Below are 24,804 nucleotides of genomic sequence, written 5' to 3'. Positions count from 1 at the left end.
TGTGTGAACTTCTTTGTTATAATATAGCTGGTCTTTACCTTCCCTTACCACCTTTAAAGGTACATACCTGTTTAAACATTCCTTAACAATTGCTTTAAACCCATCCCACGGTCTATATTCATTTTTATTTAACGCTTCCCACCGATCATATTAACTTTTTTAAACTCCCTAATGCCTATCTTATCAGCCATATGGCACTGCCTACTAGTCATACATTTATGGCCTTCCTTCTGTATCATATTTATTTTTAACTACGACAAAAACAGCTTCATGATCACTAATACAATTTATTACTTCGGATTCTCTACTGAGCTCATCTGATTTTACCTCTACCACGTCCAGAATATTCTTCCCTCTAGTTGGTTCCAGCGTGTTGCCATTTCTGATGGATGCAGTATATTTGTATCCGTCTCTTGGCAGAGGCCAGAGCAAAGTGTAGCTTCCGCCGAAGTCCCAGTCACATCCATGGCTGTGGCGATATGGAAGCTGCTAGGGTGTGGGTGATGCTGAGTAATGACATTCGGAGCACAACTAGTGTGTCCGAGTGTTATGAAAGTTGTTGCTCATAGGATCAGTCGTGCTGCAGTAGCACCTTCTGGTCCAGTGAGGAAAGCAATGGCAAACTACCTCACTCCTCCTCTTGCCTAGTACGCCTCATCTGGGCTCTGCCATTGGTTTTCGCGGTTTCCGTATAATTGCATAGCCTTTGGTGGTGCTATTTGAGGATCTAACCAGCCTCTGGGCTGATGACCTAACAGACAGACACACTAGTTGGTTCCATCACTTTCTGATTCAGCTGTCCTTCCCAGATTAACTTATTTGCCATTTGTTGGTCATATATTCTGTCGTTCGCATTACCTTTCCAATTTACATTTGTTAAATTGAGATCACCCTCTAAACTCACGTTCCTTTCCATATCGTTTCCCATATAGGTGACTATCTAATCAAATAATTCCGAATCAGCATCTGCACCACCCTTTCCAGCACAGAATGAAGTAGAAAGAATCATTCTCAGTTTTAATGTAATTGGATCAGGGACGAGTGAAAATATGTGAACATTAAATAAGTAGTCAGAACTAGCTTAGGGTTGATATTTTTGGAATAAAGACAAAGGATAATGAGTGATTATTATGTTTTAATTGCCTGCAACTTACCACAATAGGATAAACAAACTCACAGGGACTAGCTCACCCAGCGAGTTCAGCTGAGCTACCCCTACTGGGTGGTAGGAGGCCTTTGTCCTACAGGGATGTATATATTTTAAACTTGCTTTTCGTCGGCGACGATGGAATAGGACATGGCTTGGAGTCGGAAGGAAGCGGTCGTGGCCTTAATTAAGGTACAACCCCAGCATATTCCTGGTGTGGAAATGGGAAACCATTGAAAGCCATCTTCAGGGCTGTCGACAGTGGGATTCGAACTCACTATCTCCCAAATGCAAGCTGGCAGCTACTTACCCCCAAACCACGCGGTCCCTCGCTCGGTCTAGGGGATGTAACGGGTTTTGTAATTGGTAAAATTATTATTATTATTATTATTCTTATTATTATTGTTCCGAGGTATCTGTGGAACAGCAGAGGTGAAAGAAGGTGCGGGGGTGAACAGGTCTCAAAATACGAAATTAAAGTTAAGATAAAATTTAACAAGGTTATATTTTCTTAGCAAAATCAAGAAATAACAAGAATGGCAGGTACAGTGTAGCAAGGCAACAAATGTACAATTACAGTATTCACAGGATTTGGGCTTCGAGCCCCGGATTCACAATTCTTGAGCAATTAGCCCAACTTTACCCAAAAACAAGATTCGACAAAGGGGCAGAAGACCCCAATTATGTTCAGGAGCACTTGCTCCCAATTACAAAATAAAGCCTCCTCGAGGCACCCAAAATCAATTTCAAAAGAGCAATCCGCTCTCACAGTTTAAGCCTATCAAAGGCCACACCAAACTCGACTTTCAAGCTGTCCTCCAAGGACATAGACACAGGGGTAAAAGATACCCAACCTACTGAGGCCTATTAAGTGAAGAAACAGAAATATTACATGGCCTCGACAATACCAATTTGAGAGGAGGCGAAGCTGCACTCCTAATACATTTTGTTTAAAACCTACTTGGCACTAGGCCGTTAATGCAAGGGCTAATCCCATACTAAAGAGGTGACTTATATGAGAAGACAATTTTACATTACGCTAGAATGGAAGAAATGGAAGAAACGGTTGAAAAAATAAGTTCACCTCAAAGCAATATGAGTGGGAGCTCGAGAGGGTTAAGCACTCTCTATCCCAATTTATAGTTTAAACAGATAGAATTGATACCGAATGTCTTTACATTTTAAAGGAAAGTTACATGGAAAAGGCTTCGGACCTGCCCCGAGAGTTAAACTGCTGAGCTAGCAAGAAAAGAAGTTATTAAAAGGCCATTACCTTGTGGTTGAACTGCTGCCCGAAGAAAGAGGCGCTTCCCGCCCCCTGCTACGCACTGTACACACTGAAAGATGTTACAGAAGTGGCGCCGAGACCCGAAAATCAGCAGTTTATATACTCTCGCGGAAAGTTCGAGGCGTTTCAAGAATGAGAACACCCTCCCACAAGAATGTTATTGGCTAACCAAGAAAACCCCTACACAAGATGAAGAAGAAACACATTATTGGTGGAAAATTAATTCCAGAAATTCGGGATTGGTAAATTCAAAACAAGGGGAAAGAAAGGGTTAATATTGCCAACTTAAACAATGACTGAAAGAAATTTAACAAAGAACAAACTTATGAATTCAAAATTTCTCCAAAAACATAGTTCCTTCACTTCGCACTAGGGTGCACAATTGTAGTTCTTCAGTAGTGCCATCTGGAAGAGAATGTCCACACTTCTTACTACAGGCAAAACAAAAATACATCGAAAACGACCCAGTTTAGAAACTTCAAAATTTCCAAATAGTGACATCTTCTGAGAAACTTGAAAATTAACACAGTAGATAGAATTCAGACTTCCTCCAGTAGAGGAGTATCAACTGGCGCAAGGTTTGAGTGAGCGGCGTGGGGGTGTACCACCCGGTAGAGACCTCCCCCCCCAAAAGTTCCTCCAAGGGGTAACACAGAAGAGCATAATCTTTTGTTTCAAAATAAGTTCCAAGTTATGATGTTGATATAGACATTAATTGCAGAAGCATTTATAAAAAATTTCTAAATTTGGTTTGATCCAGTTTCAGAATTCATTATAGTAAATTTAGATGTAAAGTCTTTATGCTTGTAGAAGTTGAATTCAGAAGGAACCTTTTAGTTTTTAAAGTTGAGAAAAAAATTTTCTAAGTCCACCAGATATTGCCAAAAAAGGGTAATTGTTAATGTGAAATGTCCATGTAGCTGATTAAGTATATCAGTTGCCGATGACTTTGAAGGCTAGACCAGCCGCCGCTGCTTAAGTCCAGAGAAGGCCGCTCGGACCCCTCAAGTACCCTGAGATACCGCTCGCCCGCACTATGAGAGGGGTAGTGGAGTTGAAGCACGCCGCGCCCGCGGCGAACATGCAGGTCGCGGGCCAGTTACAGGTTGTGCGCCACACATCAGCCTTGGCCGGGAGGAGGACTCCGGCTCGCCGTACACTGGTTGGCCTCACTGGAGAAGGGCGGGCCCATACCCTGCCTCAGGAGCGGTACGGCGCCGCGCTGCTGCGGGGGCACTGAAACATTAAAGCTCGGCGGCAGAATTTTGTTGGACCATCATCATTTTTTGAGGGCACAGGCTTTGTGGAGAGGATGAGGGGCCAGCGGCGTGACGATATTCATTTCATATACAAGCCACTGTGTGTTATGTTAGCAGGAGACGGGAGCGTGGTAATGGCCATGGTAAGGACAGGATGGCAGTTTAACTGATCGGGGAAGGTTTACAAAAATGCTTAAATATAAAGAATACTATTGAAAGGGCAGAAGGCCTTAAAAGTGAAACCCCTCAAAAAAATATAACCTTCATATTTCTTTCAGAATTATATGAAGCAAGTTAGCACAGAAATTACACCGGTTTCACCTGTGACAGGTGAACCCTAAATATCCTCTCGGTGGCTGGATTGCTTAGCAATAAAGTAACGGGAGTAAGGAAATCGAGAATAGTACACGGCCCATGAAATCTGGGGGCAAGCTTGCCCGCGGGAACAAAATTCTTGACCATCACCTGGTCGCCTACCTTCAAATTGGTGGGTCTCCGTCCACGATCATATCTTTCCCTAACCTTTTCATGAGACACTTTAAGATTGGCTTTAGCCTTCTTCCAAAGATCTTTAATGTTATCGGGATCTATTGTCTCAGGTAGAATGTCACTCAGAGACCAGAGGTTAGAGAGCGGCGTGTTGGGAACAAACCTGAACATCAACGAAGCTGGAGTAAATTTATGTGATTCATGAACAGCCGAGTTCAAAGCAAAAGCTAACCAATGCAGGGATGTGTCCCACCTAGAATGATCTTCATGATGATAGGCAATAAGCGCGGACCTGAGATTACGATTAACCCGTTCAGCCAGAGATGGTTGAGGGTAATAAGCAGAAGTTGTTACATGAGAAATGGACAGGTCAAAACAGAATTTACGAAATAGATTAGATGTGAAAGCCTTAGCATTATCAGACACAATATATTGACACGGACCAAAAGAAGCAAAGATAGAATTTAGGCAAGTAATGGTGGACTGAGCGGTAGCCAGCTTAGTCGGAAATAACCAGGAAAATCTTGTAAAACCATCTACACATACAAAGATGAACTTGTTGGCATTTCCCTTTGACTGGGGGAAGGGTCCTACATAATCAGTATACAGGCGTTCCATAGGGCGCGACGCTTGATGAGAAGACAACAGGCCTACCTTGGTGGGCATGGTGGGTTTACTAAGCGAGCAGGATTTACAAGCCTTTACTAGTTCACAGATTTCACCGTCCATACCTTTCCAGATGCACCTTTCACGAATCTTCTCACGAGTTTTAAAGATGCATAGATGCCCCCCTAATGGGGTCTCATGATAGTACTTGAAGATCATTGGTACATGAACCGCTGGAACTACAACCTACATCATCTTATCATGCCTCGGAGGGCAACATAAAACACCATTCCTCAGTACATAAGGGACGACGTGTTCCCCAGAAGAAAGGGTTTCCATTATCGGAGCCAGCGTCGGATCTTCACGTTGGTATTTCTCGATATCCCTAAAGAGCGTGGGAGCATCTGTTAAGATGGCATTAACCTCAGATAGTATGGACTCGGGAAGTGATGAACTATCGACCGGTTCATGGGTCTCGACGTCGTTGGAAAACATACGGCTGAGTCCATCAGCAACAACATTTTCAGTACCCCTGATATGCCTGACATCGAATTGGAAGGCAGAAATTCGGATGGCCCAACGGGCTATACGACCAGTACGACACGGCCTACCTAAGACCCAGCTTAAGGCTTGATTATCCCTTTTGCAGGTCGAATTTGACATGTTCCAGATAGAGACGGAACTTTTCTAAGGCAAATAAGACTGCCAAACCTTCGAGCTCATAGATGAAATACTTGGCTTCTTGAGCCGATAGAGTCCTAGATGCATAGGGGATGGGTCGCCTCCCTAGTTAAGTCTCTTGAAGAAGGACTGCAGCTACCGCCGACGACGACGCGTCGGTTTGGACGATGAATTTCTTCGAGAAATCAGGCATAGCAAGGACAGGGGCATTACAGAGAGCTAATTTAAGATCTTCAAAAGCGGCTTGTTGAGAAGGTCCCCACTCAAATTGGATGCCTTTCCTACGAAGAAGGTTCAAGGGCGCCGCTCTATTAGCGAAGTTAGGAATAAACTTCCTGAAGAAATTCACCATACCAATGAACCTGGCGATACCTTTGATGTCCTTAGGAGGTTTAAAATCACGGATGGCCTGTGTTCTAGAATGATCGACTGCAACACCATCAGGCGACACAATATGCCCTAGGAATGACATGGAGGGCTTAGCGAAGGCAACCTTGGATAACTTCACCGTTAACCCAGCCTTACGAAGGCGACTGAGAACTTCTCGCAGATGGTCTAGATGTTCTTCGAAAGTCTCCGAAAATACGACGACGTCATCAAGATAGTGATACAAGTACTCGAATTTGATGTCGGAGAAGACCCTATCTAGCAATCTAGTAAGTACAGCTGCTCCCGTGGGGAGCCCGAAAGGCACGCGGTTGTATTCATACAAATTCCAGTCCGTGGCAAACGCTGTAAGGTGTTTAGACTCTTCAGCTAGGGGAATTTGATTATAAGCCTGATTCAAATCCAAGATGGTGAAGAACTTGGCCTTACGAAACCATGAAAAACAAGAATGAAGGTCAGGAAGGGGCACAGATTGTAACACCTCCTTCCGATTGAGAGCCCTAAAATCAATGACAGGCCTGAAGCCACCTTGGGGTTTCGGGACTAGAAAAATAGGTGATGAATACGCTGACTTAGAGGGCCGAATAATACCATCCTTTAACATTTGATCAGTGATTTCTTTCAGAGCCTTCATTTTAGGTGGAGACAGCCTATATGGTGGAAAACGGACCGGAATCGAATCCGTGACCTCAATTTTGTATTCAATAAGGTCATTAACACCAAGAGTATCAGAGAACACCTCTGGAAACGACTGACACGACTTACGAATACTATCAGCCTGCTCCTCAGGTAGATGTCTAAGGTCTAACAACATCTCATCCTGTGTAGGCGAAATAGAGGAACATGATACAGAATTACACTTTAACAAGGGGATTTTACAATTGGAAGCTAATTTGAATGTGCACGACTTACTCTGAAGGTCGAGCACTAGACCGGTGTGAGAAATGAAGTCAGCTCCCAATATAATGGGGCAAGACAAGTGCTTGGCCACAAACAATTTAATTTTCCACGTAAATTTAAAAATACGAATTTTGACATTTAAAGAACCTAGAATTTCTAATGGAGATGAATTAGCCGAAACATACTGGACCGCAGACAAACAATGGTCAGGAAGCTTACAAACAGATTTCAATTTTGAATACCTTTCAGCCGAAATAACAGAACAAACACTGCCTGAATCTAATAGAGCTGTTACAGGTTCGTAATTTAACTCAATTTTGAGAAAAGGTACGGGTGCGGGGGAGTCCGCCACAATCCTAAGACATTCTTTGGGGCATTCAAAAGATGAATTTGAAGACTGAATTTTCCTTGAATTTTCGACCCGTTTACCAGGGGCTGAGCCTTGGGAAGCTGAATTAGTCGACTCAGCCGAAGCCGCTAGTCACTTATTATTAGTGACATTGGTGGAAGTTGCACCAGAAGTTGAGCAGGAGGGGGTGCTATTTGAATTTGGGCAATTCTTGGCGATATGTGAGAAAGCCCCACATTTAAAACAGCCTTGTGATGAACCAGCTCCTTTATTGCCCTACTAGATTTGACCAATGGACATTTATTGCGAAGATGGTCAGGCGACCCGCACGCATAACATTTACGGGGTGTAACTGGTCGGCGAGGTGGAGGCCGAGGATTACTAAAAGAAGGAGGGGGTTCTTTGGCGACACGCAAGGAATCGGCGTATCTAACTCCTTCCGCTGAGACGGCCAATGCTTCAAGTTCAGAGAAGATTTGCGGGCACGCCGCGAAACACAAATATGACCTTTAAGATGGTGAAATACCTTCCACAATAGCCTGTACAATCTGATCTTCAGGGAAGTGAAGAGCAAACACCCTAGTATAGAACTTAATATCTTGGATGAAATCTGCCAAGTTTTCATCCAACCGCTGTACACGATAATAGTACTTCTGAATAAGTGAGGACCTTGCCCTAGCCGGAATGAAGTTAGCTAGCAAGTGGGCGTGGAAGTCTTCAATAGATGATTGCTCGGCTATGGCTCTTACTATTTTGTCTGAGAGAATACCAATTGCATAGGGATAGATGATTTGCAAAATCTGACATGGAGAAAGAGAAAAAACAAGAGCATGGTCCTGAAACTGAACTAAAAACCTTAAGAATGAAATTACTTCACTGGTGGTATTAACAGAAAACTTAGAGATACCTCTGAGCAACATTGCTAATGGATGAGGCAAGCTGCTGAACCCAGGTGACATAGTAGGTAAAGGTTTAAGTGGCAAAGAAGTTAATTCAGAACGTACATTATTCAACGAGGTACGGCGTTCAGACTCGTTGTCCAATGGGGCAGAGGTTGTTTGAGCTGCAACGGTTTTCCTATTGACTTCTCCCTTAGGAGGCTCTTCCTCGCTACCTACATTCACCGTGGTGGGTTGATCAGTTTTGGGAGGAACTTCCCCAGTTAACAATTGGGTAACCTTACTGGACAATTCAGAAAGATTTTCAAGAACCACACTAGCTTCCTTCCTCTGAACGTCATTCAACTTCAGAGACAACAGATCGTTAACTCTATTAGAAAAATGAAATAACCTGGCTTGCACACGTTTAATTTGATTAGGAGAAGGATCATTTTCTTCAAAAATCTAACTACAGATGCTAGCTCAGTAGTATTGTCAGTGATCGTGGAAAGAGAGTCGTCAATTTCTTTCTCTCCCAAAGTGGGGATGGAAATGGGCAAATCAAGGGACTCTCTAAGCTTATTTGTGTCTACCGCAACCGTGCCTCCCGATTGCACATTTCTAATAGTTAATTCATAGATCAACTCCTCCTTGCGCAAATAGTTAAGATGGAGAACATCGCGAGGGCCGGGCATGATGACAGAACAATTTTGAAAAAGGAAAAATCAAAAATTCCAGCAACTGAGAAAATAGTTAGAGTTGTAATCAAAGCAATGTTTAGCCGTCAAAAGGGGCTAAATTGAGACCCATTCAACCACGCTCTGCTACCACTTGTTCCGAGGTATCTGTGGAACAGCAGAGGTGAAAGAAGGTGCGGGGGTGAACAGGTCTCAAAATACGAAATTAAAGTTAAGATAAAATTTAACAAGGTTATATTTTCTTAGCAAAATCAAGAAATAACAAGAATGGCAGGTCAGAGTAGCAAGGCAACAAATGTACAATTACAGTATTCACAGGATTTGGGCTTCGAGCCCCGGATTCACAATTCTTGAGCAATTAGCCCAACTTTACCCAAAAACAAGATTCGACAAAGGGGCAGAAGACCCCAATTATGTTCAGGAGCACTTGCTCCCAATTACAAAATAAAGCCTCCTCGAGGCACCCAAAATCAATTTCAAAAGAGCAATCCGCTCTCACAGTTTAAGCCTATCAAAGGCCACACCAAACTCGACTTTCAAGCTGTCCTCCAAGGACATAGACACAGGGGTAAAAGATACCCAACCTACCGAGGCCTATTAAGTGAAGAAACAGAAATATTACATGGCCTCGACAATACTAATTTGAGAGGAGGCGAAGCTGCACTCCTAATACATTTTGTTTAAAACCTACTTGGCACTAGGCCGTTAATGCAAGGGCTAATCCCATACTAAAGAGGTGACTTATATGAGAAGACAATTTTACATTACGCTAGAATGGAAGAAATGGAAGAAACGGTTGAAAAAATAAGTTCACCTCAAAGCAATATGAGTGGGAGCTCGAGAGGGTTAAGCACTCTCTATCCCAATTTATAGTTTAAACAGATAGAATTGATACCGAATGTCTTTACATTTTAAAGGAAAGTTACATGGAAAAGGCTTCGGACCTGCCCCGAGAGTTAAACTGCTGAGCTAGCAAGAAAAGAAGTTATTAAAAGGCCATTACCTTGTGGTTGAACTGCTGCCCGAAGAAAGAGGCGCTTCCCGCCACTGCTACGTACTTTACACACTGAAAGATGTTACAGAAGTGGCGCCGAGACCCGAAAATCAGCAGCTTATATACTCTCGCGGAAAGTTCGAGGAGTTTCAAGAATGAGAACACCCTCCCACAAGAATTTTATTGGCTAACCAAGAAAACCCCTACACAAGATGAAGAAGAAACACATTATTCGTGGAAAATTAATTCGAGAAATTCGGGATTGGTAAATTCAAAACAAGGGGAAAGAAAAGGTTAATATTGCCAACTTAAACAATGACTGAAAGAAATTTAACAAAGAACAAACTTATGAATTCAAAATTTCTCCAAAAACATAGTTCCTTCACTTCGCACTAGGGTGCACAATTGTAGTTCTTCAGTAGTGCCATCTGGAAGAGAATGTCCACACTTCTTACTACAGGCAAAACAAAAATACATCGAAAACGACCCAGTTCAGAAACTTCAAAATTTCCAAATAGTGACATCTTCTGAGAAACTTGAAAATTAACACAGTAGATAGAGTTCAGACTTCCTCCAGTAGAGGAGTATCAACTGGCGCAAGGTTTGAATGAGCGGCGTGGGGGTGTACCACCCGGTACAATTATTATTATTATTATTATTATTATTATTATTATTATTATTATTATTATTATTATTATTATTATTATTATTATTATTATTAATACACATTTGTCAAGTTTATGTTCTCTTAAATATCAACAATAGAGTCAGGATTAATTCCTGATATTCAATTTATTTTCCTCCTTTCTTTCCTTCTTAATCCGTTTACTCTCCAGGTTTGGTTTCTCCCTCGGACTCAGCGAGGGATCCCACGCGTCCTGAAGCGTGAGACATTGGGTCGGGGGATACGACTGAGGAGGAGGACCAGTTCCTCGCCCAGGCGCCTCACCTGCTATGCTGAACAGGGGCCTTGTGGGGGGATGGGAAGATTGCAGGGGATAGACAAGGAAGAGGAAGGAAGCGGCAGTGGCCTTAAGCTAGGTACCATCTCGGCATTTATCTCAGGGAAGGAGTGGGAAACCGCGGAAAACCACTTTGGGGATGTCTGAGGTGGGAATCGAATCCCTTCTAGTCAGTTGACCTCCCGAGGATGAGTGAACCCCGCTCCAGCCCTCGTACCACTTTCAAATTTGGTGGCAGAGCCGGAAATCGAACCCGGTCCTCTGGAGGTGGCAGCTAATCACGCCAACCACTACACAACAGAGGCTGACATTCATTTTATCCATTGCGCTTATCATCAGTCAGTTAGTTAACTGTTAAGCATTTACGCAATAAAATGTACTCCCTAATTGACAGGCTGGACCGGTAATATGCTGGCCCAAGAAGCCTTCTTTTGATAAGGAATGGGAGTTATAAACCTTGTCTGTACTTATACGTTGCAAGGTGGACAGTGGTACCATCAAGACTTCTCAATCCAAGTGCAGAAACAGCAACGCAAGAATGGTCCCAGTCAACCGTCTCTTCCTTTCGCAACTTTCAGCAGTGAGGCTCAATGGTAAGAACATTTGATCCCATCGACCGATTCCAGTCTTCAGTACTAAGTGTATAGCGAGTTTATCCCATGACTGTCCGACTCGTTGGCTGAATGGTCAGCGTACTGACCTTAGGTTCAGAGGGTTCCGGGTTCTATTCCCGGCCAGGTCGGGGATTTTAACCTTAATTGGTTAATTCCAGTGGCTCGGGGTCTGGGTGTGTCTGTGGCGTATTCAACATTAGAAATCATCCTAGGTAGGGCTCTCACCTTCACAGACATGCAGGTCGCCTAAAATAGGCCGTCTACTAGAAAAAGGCCTGCACCAGGCCTCTCCGGAAGCCATACGCCATTAGTATCCCATGACTGATTTTTCTGGTGAAATTTAGGGTGAGAATTTTACACAAAGTTAATCATTAGCCGGAATGTGGCCTGGCGCTAAGCGCTACGTATGTTACTCTATGAGTACCTGAGGCCTTTTGAGCTTAAACGTGATTCTCATAGGTACCTAGTGAGATGACTAGGGTGTTACCTCACAGTGGGTCCCTGTCATAGATAGGAATTCTTACCCTAACAGTGTGTATTTGACAAGGTCGTGGAGGTGGACGACGCATCTGAACCTAGCGGATGTTCCCCGGCTCTGTACGGACTGCAAGTTGCACGGGCCAGATAGGACAGGCATCGTCGTGTACAGCAAGAGCTTGTTTTCTGAGGAAAGGCTCTCACCAGCGTAGATGAAAATCCACAGCCTGCTTTCAGTCATTCGACCGGGTCAGGAATAGAATGAATGAAGCCCCCATCTAGCGGCGAGGATGGGAATTGTGCCGGCTGCTGAAGCCTGTCGCACTCCTCTGGTCATCAGCGTAGATCATGGGGAATAATTCTGAGACCCTTCCGTTGGTAGTGCTTGAAATGTTATTGATAGGGATGAGATTTTGTCTATGTACATGGAAACGTAAGCGTTTAAGATATAGATACGTTTAAGGCTCTTTTTTTTAGCAAGAATTTGTTAGTTGTATTAAGCCTGAAAAATGCCTATTTGAGAGGGTTCGTACCTATTTGGAATATAAGTGTGTGTTTAATGCCTTTTGACAGACTCTTAGAGAATCCAATTTTCATCCAATATTCAGCTGGTGTGGTCGACAGAATTTTTTTCTCGTTTCTGAACGTCTGTTTACCCCACTAACAATAAGGATAATTCTGGTAAGTCTCTAAAAATAGCGTTTGGGGAATTTACTTCAGGACAAACAAGTAACTACTTGACCACCACCTTTCTCCCAACCTCCTAAGATGATATGCGAGAACCAATGAACATCGAACTATGTTGTAAACATCCATATCCCCTAACTCCCTCTCGCTGCAAATTGTTAGGCACTTTGTCTTGAAATCGTGCTGAGATCTACTTTGAAGTAGTGACGATGACTGTTATTTAAAGGGTCCTAACATCTAGATCATTGGTCCCTTTAAAGAAGTGTTTGGCAATGCGTAAAGGAAAATCTTTAAAATCCTACTGGCTGAAGCAAGAGATCACTGGAGACTCCAAATTCACTACCGATGGAAGAGTAGTCTTCTGCCCCCCTTGAAGTAAGGAAGTCCCTTTTATCTTTTCGTGATTGAGGACTACGATCGCATTTCGTTGTAGCATTTATAGGCCTATTAATTTATATGTGTTGAGACAAGTTGTTTTGTTGCAACGCTACATAATTTAGGCCATGGACGATGAGGATGTTGTCTATACAAGGGAAGCCAAGAAAGTCATGTCCTGCTCATCAGTTCGATCAGATTTGGCGTTCCTGAAGGCAATTTTAGCAAGCTGCCGAAAGTCATCATAGAGTTGGAGAGAAGTGGCATGCCCCGTGTGGAGTCCATTAGGATCGTGAAAGATTAAGGGAAGTCTTCAGCAAACATTTGGGAAGATAGCCGCTATCAGGGGAAAGTCTGATAAAGTCCTGCAACGAAATCCAGGCTGAAAAAGATGGTAAAAGCACCTCTTCATATGATGTTGAGAGATACTTCTCAAAATATAGAAACATTTTTCGTGACAATAGAACACGATTGTTCCTGAAAATATTGAACATTTTTAGTTGTAAATTACTTCCATAGTCAATAAGTGTACTATAATTAAATTACAAGTAATTTTACATGCCTATTTGGTTTCCTATTCTAAACAATTGTGCCTACTTTGGCTATTTTCGGTGCCTAAGTGCCTGTTTTCAGTGCCTATAAAATCCTACAAGGTGCCTGTTTTTTCTCCGAGCACTGCATCCTCAAGTAGCATGGTGACTCCGGGAGACTTGGGTTAGGTACTACGTCGATATGCTGGATACAGAAGGATCTGGTTATCGTTGCGCTATATCTCGACAGAGTATTGTGGAGGGCGCTGCCGATGCTCTATTTGCGGCGAGCAGCAGGGCTCAGAGCTTTCAGTCGTTCACAGTCCGGGCCCTGTCATGGCCCGTCAGCTGCTGCTCTTCGGCCTACTAGCCGCTGTTCTCCTGTCAGGTGCGTCATCTTACACTTCAACTCTTGGTATAAGAAAAAAAATATCGCTACTTGTTTGCAATAATTTTCCTTTCAATTGGCGACCTTTCTTTCATTCTTTTTTTTACGGAGACGAAATATTCTGATGGTTGCGGACAAGTATTAAAGGTAATAAAACATTGTTGTTCTCATATTAAATCCTTCAGGCGGTCCATTTTTAATATTATTCATTTCGGTGAAAGAGGAAATGTGGCGCTTTGATTAAAAACAACGCATGGCTTGATTTTAACTCGAAATTGTTGAGAAGAAGAATTTTAGGCCTAACGTTTGTGAACTGTCAGTCGAAAAGCGACAGTAAATGTTAATCAATACAAGTAAGGCATTTACTTTAGTTGTGGAAAAAGGAATTCGAAAGGAGTTCTTCCGTCCCCGCAGCAGCAGTTAAGTGTTGATTGTACAACGTTACCACTGGTATCAACTTGCTCATAGATAAAACCACGCTTCTCAACAAGAAGGACTGAGGCTTGATCCTTAATAACGGTAGGGAATTAAGAACTGTCCTCATGGTCATCTCAGCCTACTGCACAAATGAGTAACGAGGGGGTTTGTGCTTACTGGTGAACTTCCACCCCCACCCTGTATCCTCATAGGTGGTGCAGGGAGTGTGTTACCTTAACTTACATTTCGGCTATTCACATCAGCTTCCACAGTTTTCCTTTGAGTCTAGAGTACCGGTACGTATAGTTTGTGTTCAAGAAAGTGGAGTTGTCTCTTTAATTCTTGTTAGTAGACTACAATCATCGAGTTGACCGCGTGGAACAGCTGGCACTTTAGTTCTGAGGTTTCGTACTTCAATGTAAGCCATCTACTAGCACGTTAAAGTAGCTGTATCGAGGCAACTTCCCGGGAACTTGACTTTCCTTAGGACAATTAGTAGCCAAATAAGCGTTAAACTCATATTATTATTATTCTTCCCCTTCTTATTATTAATCTCCCTCTGTGGATCAGTGGTAGAGTGTCGTCCTCCGGATACCAATATTGGGGGTTCTAACCCGGCAGATGTAGTGGAATTTTTGAAGGGTGGAAAAGAGTCCATTCGATATTCCATGTTGTACTATGTCAGCATGTAAAAGATCTCCCGTGACACATTTGGTGTATACCCCATGAAATTAATGAATATTATAAATCGCAGAGAGAGTTGCTTTACTCTGCCATCTGGTGAAGTAAAACACAACGTCTAAATACTCACGCAGGTAGCCTAAATGACGTCAAATCAGACTACCTGAACACGATATCTGAGGCCATAGACGATTATTATTATTATTATTATTATTATTATTATTATTATTATTATTATTATTATTATTATTTTGCTAGGGGCTTTACGTCGCACCGACACAGAGAGGTCTTATGGGAACGATGGGATAGGAAGGCCTATGAGTGGGAAGGAAGTGGCCGTAGCCTTAATTAAGGTACAACCCCAGCATTTGCCTGGTGTGAAAATGGGAAACACGGAAAACCATCTTCAGGACTGCCGACAGTGGGATTCGAACCCACTATCTCCCAGATGCAAGCTCACAGCCGCGCGCATCTACCTGCACGGCCAACTCGCCCGGTATTTTTATTATTATTATTATTATTATTATTATTATTATTATTATTATTATTATTATTATTATTATTATTATTATTAAATGTATCCCCATCGTGAAGCTAGCTACTATTGGTAGTTTCCCGTACAGTTTGGCATGGATAAAGGAAGGTTTCCTTTCATCCTCTCCAGTTCTCGTGTATCTCACAGGCTATGACACATGGAATGTGAATCAAAAAGTGTTATGGGCTTATGGTATCATACAGTATGTGATGGCCAGGAAACTCAAAATGTGAAAATTAAAAATACTATTCTTCCTCCTAGGTCTTTTCGCAATTGCCTCGGGTTGGCACTTCGTGTAGATTTAGCCCACTTTTACGGTCGGATTCCTTTCCTGATACCAACCTTATGTGGGGCGGATTGGGGGATCTATTTACTATTGCGTGTCTCTGTGGTGGTTTGCAATGTGACATGTGTGTAAATGAAGATGTGTATAAATAAGAACACACATACAAAGCCCCCGAACTAGGGGAATTAATCAGGCCAAAGTTAAAATCCCCGACCCAGCCGGGACTCGAACCCTGGGACTTCTGAATCGAATACCATTACGCTAACCATTAAAAGGAGCCCGGTGAAAATAAAAAAAATACTGTTTCATGATTAAATTATAAATAATAATAATAATAATAATAATAATAATAATAATAATAATAATAATAATAATTTTAGGTCCCAGTAGCTACCTTTACGATTTTTAGAGGCGTCGAGGTACTGTAATTTTGCCTCATAGGAGTTATTTTACGTGCCGGTAACTGTACCGTTATGAAGCTAACGTACTCGAACACTGGACTTGGTTCAGGATCGAATACACCTATAAGGGCTCAGGAAGACAACGCTCTACCGACAAAGCCACTCAGTCCGCTTTAAATCATAGATATTTATTATTGATAATTTTCGAGAGGCTCAGGTGGCAGTGCGCCCGCCTCTCACAACTGCATTCCGTGGTTTAAATCCCGGTCACTCCATGTGAGATTTGTGCTGGACGAGAAAGAGGCGGGGGAGGATTTTCTCCGGATTCTCCGGTTTTCCCTGTCATCTTCCATTCCAGCAACACTCTCTAATATCAATTTACTTAATTTCTTCTGTAATTCATTAATCATCGCCCCAGAGGACTGCGGCAGGCTTCGGCAGCCGGCACATTTCCTATCCTTGCCGCTAAATGGGGCTTCATTCATTCCATTCCTGACCTGCTCGAATGACTGGAAACAGGCTACGGATTTTAATTTTCAATCATTTTAGAGAATATACTCCATACTATAGAAATTAATCTTACGGAGGGAGGTGCCTTCATGGTTCGCATCACGTAACTGTGAGCTTTACCTTCCGGAGATGGCGGGTTCGAATCCCATTGTCGGCAGCCGTGAAGATGGCCTTCTCCGAGTTCCCATTTTCACTTCAGGCAAATATTGGTGTTGTACCTTAATCAGTGACATGGTCGCTACCTTCTCATTTATCCCTCTCTCATCCTACCGTCGCTGATAACACTCTGACCGGCGAGTTGGTCGCGTGGTTAGGGGCCGCGGCTGTGAGGTTGCATCCGGGAGATAGTGGATTCGAACCCCACTGTCGGCAGCCCTGAAAATGGTTTTCCGTGGTTTACCATTTTCACACCAGGCAAATGCTGGGGCTGTACCTTCTTTAAAGCCACGGCCGCTTCCTTCCCACTCCTAGGCCTTTCCTATCCCTTCGTCGCCATAAGACCTATCTGTGTCGGTGAGACGTAAAACAAATAGGAAAAAATATAACACACTGTGTGTCAGTGCGACGTTAATATTCTAGCAGACACCGGGCAGACCATGAAGGTCTTTGTAGGCTTCCACTACCCGTCCCCCCAGCAATTAACCTAATAGGGTAAACCTTGGTAATTTTCGTGATAATCTGAAAATTATTCTGATATCGTAAAATCATGCCCATATGTAAAAAAAAAATCAGTTTGTATTTCATTACACTGACATTCCGATCGTTAATATTTGTGGATAAAATAAAAGTTTAACTTACCTGTTCTATGCATTTTACGCCTTTTTTTTCACATCTGACTGCCGTTGGTTATTTCGTGATATCCTTCGTAATTCCGTGATAGTACCTTGGTAAGTTCGTGATAGCTTAAATATGTCTATTAAAATAATATTGGCACCGTTATTTATTCTGTAAAATTATACTATCCCTTATATGAAACAACCTTAACAAAGATGTGAACAGAAAATACAATTTGCGTGCGGGGTGGGAGGCAATTCACGACTATAAAGTAACTACCCGTCACAAAAATCATGTCACCGCATCCTTAAGTTAATCAAAATATAAGATAGAAAACTTCCATATTTGCAAAACTGTCAAACTGAAAATCAGTTCTTGCAAGCGAGGATGTATTCTTTGTTCCATCCCCACCGATAACGCATCGGGACGCAGTGCCTGACATCGTCTTCACCTCCAGTCCGTTTGAAAAGTATTTTAGAGTAGAACATGGCACCTCACACTATTTAAAAAAATAGTACTTTTGCTCCTTTACCAGGTTTACCGATTTAAACAAATTTTCGTTTTTGTATTGATGGTACCTCGGAGGCATCTAACATGGTAGAGAAAAAAGGGTATGGGAATTTCGTGATACCTTCGTTATTTCGTGATATGTTAATTTAAATAGATATCCTGTTTAAAAAATTACATATTAACACTCTTCTTTATGCAACTGTCAAACATTGGAAAATTATGGTATTAAATAACCGAAACACATTTTATCAACGTCAGGCTGGTTAAAATGTTCCCACCAAATGCTAAAATTCCAGTCTAAAACGCTAAGGATATTAAATGCAAACCGATTTTCACAATAATATTAAAATGTGTTCCAAAAATACGGTAATGTTGAATGTACCTCTATACTAAATTATAACTCCTTGTCTTTCTTCCCTTTGTAGACATCTGTTAAAAAAAAAATCACAGCACAAAAAACAACAGCAACCTTCCCCCACGTGGTAATAGTTCTCAGTGGATCGCACTGGGTGAATGTAGAAAGCCGATGGGAATGTTTCCAGAAAAAAGACGTTCAGCACTACCTGTGAACGAAAAATTGTACTTCTAGGACGAAGGATTACTTCGAGAGGGTATTTCAAAATTTTGTAACGAAATTACCAATATTACGGAATTACCAAGGTTTACCCTACTTATTTTTAGTGTAGGCTGGGTGAACCTCATGGTCATGTGCCTGTCCAGAAATGGAAATCTCGTTTCTAGTAATCTCTCCAATAAGTATCAAATGTCGTATAATATGTTCAAGGCAGGAAGCAATTAATGGCAGGAGGGTTTGTGCTCCTGGTCTGTCTTTTGGAAATGACCAGTTTTATGTAAATCAGTAAATCATATGAGCTCTTAATGTCGGGTACCGGATGGCCGTCCTACTGTACATCTCCAGAATTCTTCTTCCATTCGTGGTGAAACTCCAGCTACACCACACATAACATCATTCTCCACCACAATAACACGCAGTTACCTACACATGGCAGTTGCTGCCCACCCTCATCGGAGGGTCTGTCTTACAAGGGCTGCACCCGGCTAGAAATAGCTACACGAAATTATTATTATCATGGATAAAGTTTCTTATACATTTCAATATATGCACAAAATATGAAAAAGCCCAGATCTTCCGTTTTTCATCAGCTGGATTCACAATATACCATTGTACTTGATTTTTCTTCCCACCAATTCCTAAAGATTTCCAGGCCTTTTTTATTTGACTGGCTACAGTCACACGTGAAACCTACCACTCTCGCTCCAGCCTTTTCTAGCTGTAAGATAACCTGAATTAGAATTTTAACAAGGATATCTCCTGGAGTAGCATTTCTGTTTGCATAAATGGCGATAGGTTGCACCCAGTTCTACAAAAGAGACACAAACATAAAAACCAATGCATGATTTTCCACCTGATTTCTTCGACAATCTGGCGTTAGTTCACCTAAATCGACAAAGCCATCTACTTTCAGTGAAGAACCAATACAATGAATCTCTTCTCTTAGTTTAACATCATCGGATATAACTATCCAGTACCGTTTATTCTCGTCCATTTCATCCTTAAAATAATCTGAAATAGCACTTATGCAATGAGGATTTACACCATAGGAACATTTAAGTCCTTTGCTGAGTTTTTTCAAATGGCTTTGTGAGGAAAGAGGTAACAAATTATGCCGCAGACAGTGTCTATATCATTTACGTAGGTGATTTTATTCTCAGTAATCAACTCTCTAAAAAAATCACTACTGTAACTCGTACCATTGGGAAATTTTACTTGGCATTTCTTTAACATAGTGTCTATAATAATTTTCTGCTTCTTACTACGAAATTTACAATCTTTAAATCTTAATCTGCCCCTGTAGGAAATTAATCCTAGCTTTGGCTGAGGAAAGACTGCATTTAGCTAGCATTAAATTACGAGTAGCATTCTTCAGTCGCCTCTTGAGAGACAATATTGTCTGTTTGGCATCGCTAAGTGAACTAGACTGATCCTGAATTTGACTACAACTAGGCTGACCTTGAACTTGAAATTCACCGCCTACTGTTGTCATCACTGCTTCACTCACTTCGTGATTCTTGCTCCTTATCCTCTTCATATTGTCCTCACTCCTTTTCCTACTGGGTGCCTTTCGCGATTTTACCTCAGTGGATATGTATTTCGGTAAATTTGGAAATATGTGAGTTACCGCTCCTGGTTTTAATTTCCACCTCATACGAGGAAGTTCAACGTTTTAACCATTCACAACGAAACAGTCCGCCTTTATAATCAAATCTGCCGAAAAATGCAGGTCATATATTCTTCTTTTGGCCGACAATTGCTTATCTTTCCTCGGAATAACTCCAGCCCACTTCGCAAATAGGTTATTTTCTTTTGGCGGTGTAAAAAAATCGTCTACCATCACATTTCCTTCCGTAACCCGATTTACAATCAGGAACGGAACAGTACGACATTTTCTCGAAATAATAGGAAACTAGTTGATTGCACGCACATAACACTGCACAGATACTAACACGGACTTTCCAGAAACTATTAATACAAACAAATAGGCGTTCAAATTTTCACCACGACTTCACGCGCGCTCGCTATACCTTCGCCGACAATTTGGCGCACGTGTTGTTGCAGCTGGTTCGTTGAGACTGCAGCGCCACGCTTCGGCAGGACCATCAACTACAATGTTAAGAGAGCGGAGTGATCACACTACTTGGTATTCTATTCGTCATGTTCACACCATTGCCCCTTCAAGCTCTAGCTATGCAATACGCTCAACTTTGTAGTTCAAAACGGGGTTGTGGTCAGCTGGCGTAGCGCGTGATTCAAATGGAAATGGAAAGTGAATCAGCATTTACAACTTCAAAAATACGTTCTCAACAAACAAAAATCTTGTTCTCATCATACAGTATCGTGTAAATTGCAGCTGTTTGGGATTACCAGGGTGTTCATGTGCTCATGTGATCCTTAACACGAGACGTCCCTCGATTTATGAGTGGGTTAGTTGTGTGGCAAGTGTATTATCTCATAAACTTGAGTGCTAGAAAGACGAAAATGAGTCAAGTACCGTACCTTATTGGTTTTTACAAAATCATACGCTGAAATGATGCATAGAGTCATCTTCTACATAAAAACACAATTAACTATGCCGGGTTGAGTGGCTCAGACGGTTGAGGCGCTGGCCTTCTGACTCCAACTTGGCGTGCTCAAAATACGTCAGCCTAGTCTATCGCTGCCTGGAAAGCATGCCAGAGTACCGTGTAGGCCTACCAGTTACAACCATTTCCTACGTAATTAGTAAGGCGATCCTTCGTAAACAATCACTGGTCGGCATGTTCCGTACTCAGAGACGCCGCGTCCTCGGCAATCTCGATGTACCGAGAGCAGCTGGTAAGCTTCAGTTGAGCAGAGTGCGTTCGATTCTGAGAGAGTGTGGTGACAGTATAAATTATTCTTAACTGACTAGAAATTTCAGTCCATCACGATGAGAATTGCAATTGTATGAACACAGAACTGTACAGCCGTGATAACTTAACTTAGACTCCTCTTCACAATATACAAACTAAACTATACACTACTGCGTGTTTGGAATAATACTACTCCACTGCTCGTTCTGCCACACTGACTGGCTCTTACGCGTAACTGCAGCCTTTGCCGGCCACTGAACTAACAGAACACTAGCCTGAGATTTTCAGTTACCTTCTCCTTTTGCAAGGGAAAAGGGACCATATTTGATCCCACTGAACCAAGTGATAAAACATGGGTGCTGTACGATAGCTGTAATCGCTTGTAACATTCACTAGACCAGGGCCTCTCAAACGCCCAAAATCTCACGCGTGCAGAGCGAGGCGCAAGAGCTCCGTGCACTGTGCATCGGTGCCGCTCGGTGCCGCTCGGTATGGCTCGGATCAACGCTTCGTCTCTGGGCTACTCGGCTATGCTCGGCTCTACTCGGCTATACTCGGCTCAACTCAGCCAGGATTTGGAGCGCTACGGCGCAAGTGGGGGTGAGGGAGACAGGCGGAGCGAGCGAGACAGGCGTGGGGAAAGAGAGAGACAGCGCTATTGCTCCAAATCGAGGAGTGGGGGTCTGCACTCTGGTCTACCAAGCCAAGTCGTCTTTTGCACCGTGCACAGTGCATGCACCACGCGCATGTACCCTGAGAGGCCCTGCTATAGACAGAGGATGTAGAAGAACTACTTCATATGTGATACAGTGTTAAATAACGTGCAGGGCTCTATCCGGCCTGGAAACGAGTAACAACTCGGCGTAATATGTAGATGGAAGACATCTGGAGATATTTTAAACCATATTGTGTGGATAGCTTTCCATAATTATCTGGTATTTATAGGTGCAGGATCTTGGTTGCTACTCCATATGAGCATACGTCACCGTTAGTCAGCGGCACTGGGAACCAGATCAGCCCAACGCCACTTGTACTGTGCCAATTCTCCCACTTCTCCAGAATTCATGGGCTCTACATGGTATCGAGCCGTTAACGAGAAAACGTGTATGTTGATTGCGAAAATACGGCTCAGACTTCACAACCACTGTGGGACACACGTCCGTATTTCGTATCACTATCTGGCCGCTCTTCAGTCTCTTCAGAACTCGGAGAAATGCACGCCTTACAGACATTAGAGCAGTTTGATCACTACTTCATGGGCTCTAATAGACTATTCAGGACCCTTATCTGTGACTGACAATTAAGCGTTTGGAAGATTATATAGAAGAAGCAGGATTATATAAATATTCTCGTACGTACTCAATGTGCGTCATACTAACCTCAAAATAAAATTGAGGTGCATTAAACTCTGCTCAGTTTAAGTGCCGATTGCGCTATTCGATCATTTCATAGCTTTGTGTTGCCTCGTGGCGTTAAAGGACCTCCTTGCACTGAAGCTGTATAAGCTACATGCCTTTGGCACCGTAATCGTCATGGGATACTAGCACCAGTTTCTGAAATATTGTCCCATTTAATATCGTATACCTTGATAAATATCCTTTTATATTTGCTGCAGTGCTCCTGTTTATTACGTGGAGATTCAGAGTAAGTACATTTAAGTTTAACGAAAACAGTTAGTAAACTTGAGCACGACACACAAGGTAAGACTGTGCTCTCAGCCACGAACTGGGTTGTTAACAGTAGCTAATTTCCATGTAATAGAATTCCTCAATCAATCGATATACTACTAATTACTGTACACAGGCTCGTAAGCAAGGGTTTAATGTATACATTTGCGTGTAGATGTTGCTATCAGAGTTTAAGTTACAGCCACTTTTAGTGAAGGGTATTTCACATCAGAAACCTACAGCCATATTGAATTGACATAAAACTACCTGAGATTTCAGATGGTATCGCAAGACTTCAAATGATAGGCTACACAAGTGTTTGAGGAAAAATTAAGATCATTATTTTAAATTGATCTTAACCTATTTTTATGCCTTACTGGATAATGGACCTAGTATTAGACCTATTTATACCGCGCGAGTTGGCCGTGCGGTTACGGGCGCGCAGCTGTGAGCTCGCATACGGGAGATAGTGGGTTCGAACCCCACTGTCGGCAGCCCTGAAGATGGTTTTCCGTGGTTTTCCATTTTCACACAGGAAAATGCTGGGGCTGTACCTTAATTAAGGCCACGGCCGCTTCCTTCCCATTCCTAGGCCTTTCCTATCCCATCGTCGCCATAAGACCTATCTGTGTCGGTGCGACGCGAAGTAAATAGCAAAAAAAGACCTACTTATCTAATTTATTGTTTCATATAGTTTTAAGGAATTCATATTCCTCAAAGGAATAGCTTTGTTTCTTCGACTGGCTGTGTTGTGTGGTTAGTTAAGCACTCGCCTCCTATATTCCAAGTAGCGGGATCGAATCCTGGGGTTGTCGAGTGTTTGAATTGGAGTTTAATGTCAGTACACATACTGGTACTTTAATAAACCCATTGTCGGGATTAAATTTAAACCAACCAGAAGGGATTGAAATTATTATTATTATTATTATTATTATTATTATTATTATTATTATTATTATTATTATTATTATTATTATTATTATTATTATTATTATTAATTATAGATTTGTATAATCCCAACGTAAGACATAATTCTGGATAAATAAACATTCTCTATTATATCCGTACTCGAATCGAAACCCTCTGATAAAAAGTCTACTTTAAAAATGTTCACACTGAGGAGGCTGATGCGAACAGTGCAGTACATCGATGCTGCCTTAAGGCAGAGACAATAATGTTTGAATGATATCTAATGGTTCGTTCATAAACTGTGAACGATCAAAATATTCTTAAAAATCTACCAGTTTTCATTAATATGGCCTTAGATTATGAGAACAATGTCAACAGGGTATGGAGCTTTTCGATGGCAGAAGTGAAGTAAGTCTGCAGGTAAACTGAGGAAGAGAGAAGTTTTGATACAACGACACTCATATTGGAGTATGTGAAATTTAAGATGATGGGAATGTTCACCGAGAGTAATTTAATCCGGAAAGAGAACCTAAAGCAACATGTCAGGTTAATACAGTACTTAATTTTCACGACAGCATTACACTCACAATATACTTTCAACTCATTAAGTCGTGTTCAGTACATGCAGCAAATACAGCAGATATGTTTTTTTACAATTGGCTTTATGTCGCACCGACACAGATCAACTGAATAGATGGGGTTCGATTCCCACCACAGCCATCCTCGAAGTGATTTTCCGTGGTTTCCCACTTCTCCTTCAGGCAAATGCCGGTATGGTACCCAACTTAAGGCCACGGCCGCTTCCTTCCCTCTTCCTTGTCTATCAAACTTCCCATCCCCCCCCCCTCTACAAGGCCCCTGTTCACCATAGCAGGTGAGGCCACCTAGGTGAGGCACTGGTCCTCCTCAGTTGTATCAGCCTCGACCCAAAGTCTCACGCTCCAGTATACCGTCCTTGAGGCAGTAGAGTTGGGATCCCTCGCTGAGTCCGAGG

The 24,804-nt window shown here is 42.3% G+C and overlaps 1 protein-coding gene across 1 annotated transcript in view; it reads left to right on the top strand.

Annotated features, from left to right (window-relative positions):
* The first annotated feature begins 13,597 nt into the window (after positions 1-13,597).
* The window catches only part of LOC136864655 (putative carbonic anhydrase 3), a 246,426-nt gene continuing 235,219 nt past the window's right edge, over positions 13,598-24,804 (top strand). Inside the window, exon 1 of the mRNA XM_067141939.2 lies at positions 13,598-13,709. Within this exon, the coding sequence (XP_066998040.2) occupies positions 13,658-13,709 (52 nt within the window). The 5' untranslated portion in view covers positions 13,598-13,657. The remainder of the gene's footprint in view (positions 13,710-24,804) is intronic.

This window comes from Anabrus simplex, chromosome 2 (genome assembly GCF_040414725.1).
Source record: "Anabrus simplex isolate iqAnaSimp1 chromosome 2, ASM4041472v1, whole genome shotgun sequence".
In the NCBI taxonomy this organism is placed as follows: Eukaryota; Metazoa; Arthropoda; class Insecta; order Orthoptera; family Tettigoniidae; genus Anabrus; species Anabrus simplex.
Note: the sequence above shows the minus strand (reverse complement) of the source record. Positions and strands in the feature narration are given on the sequence as shown.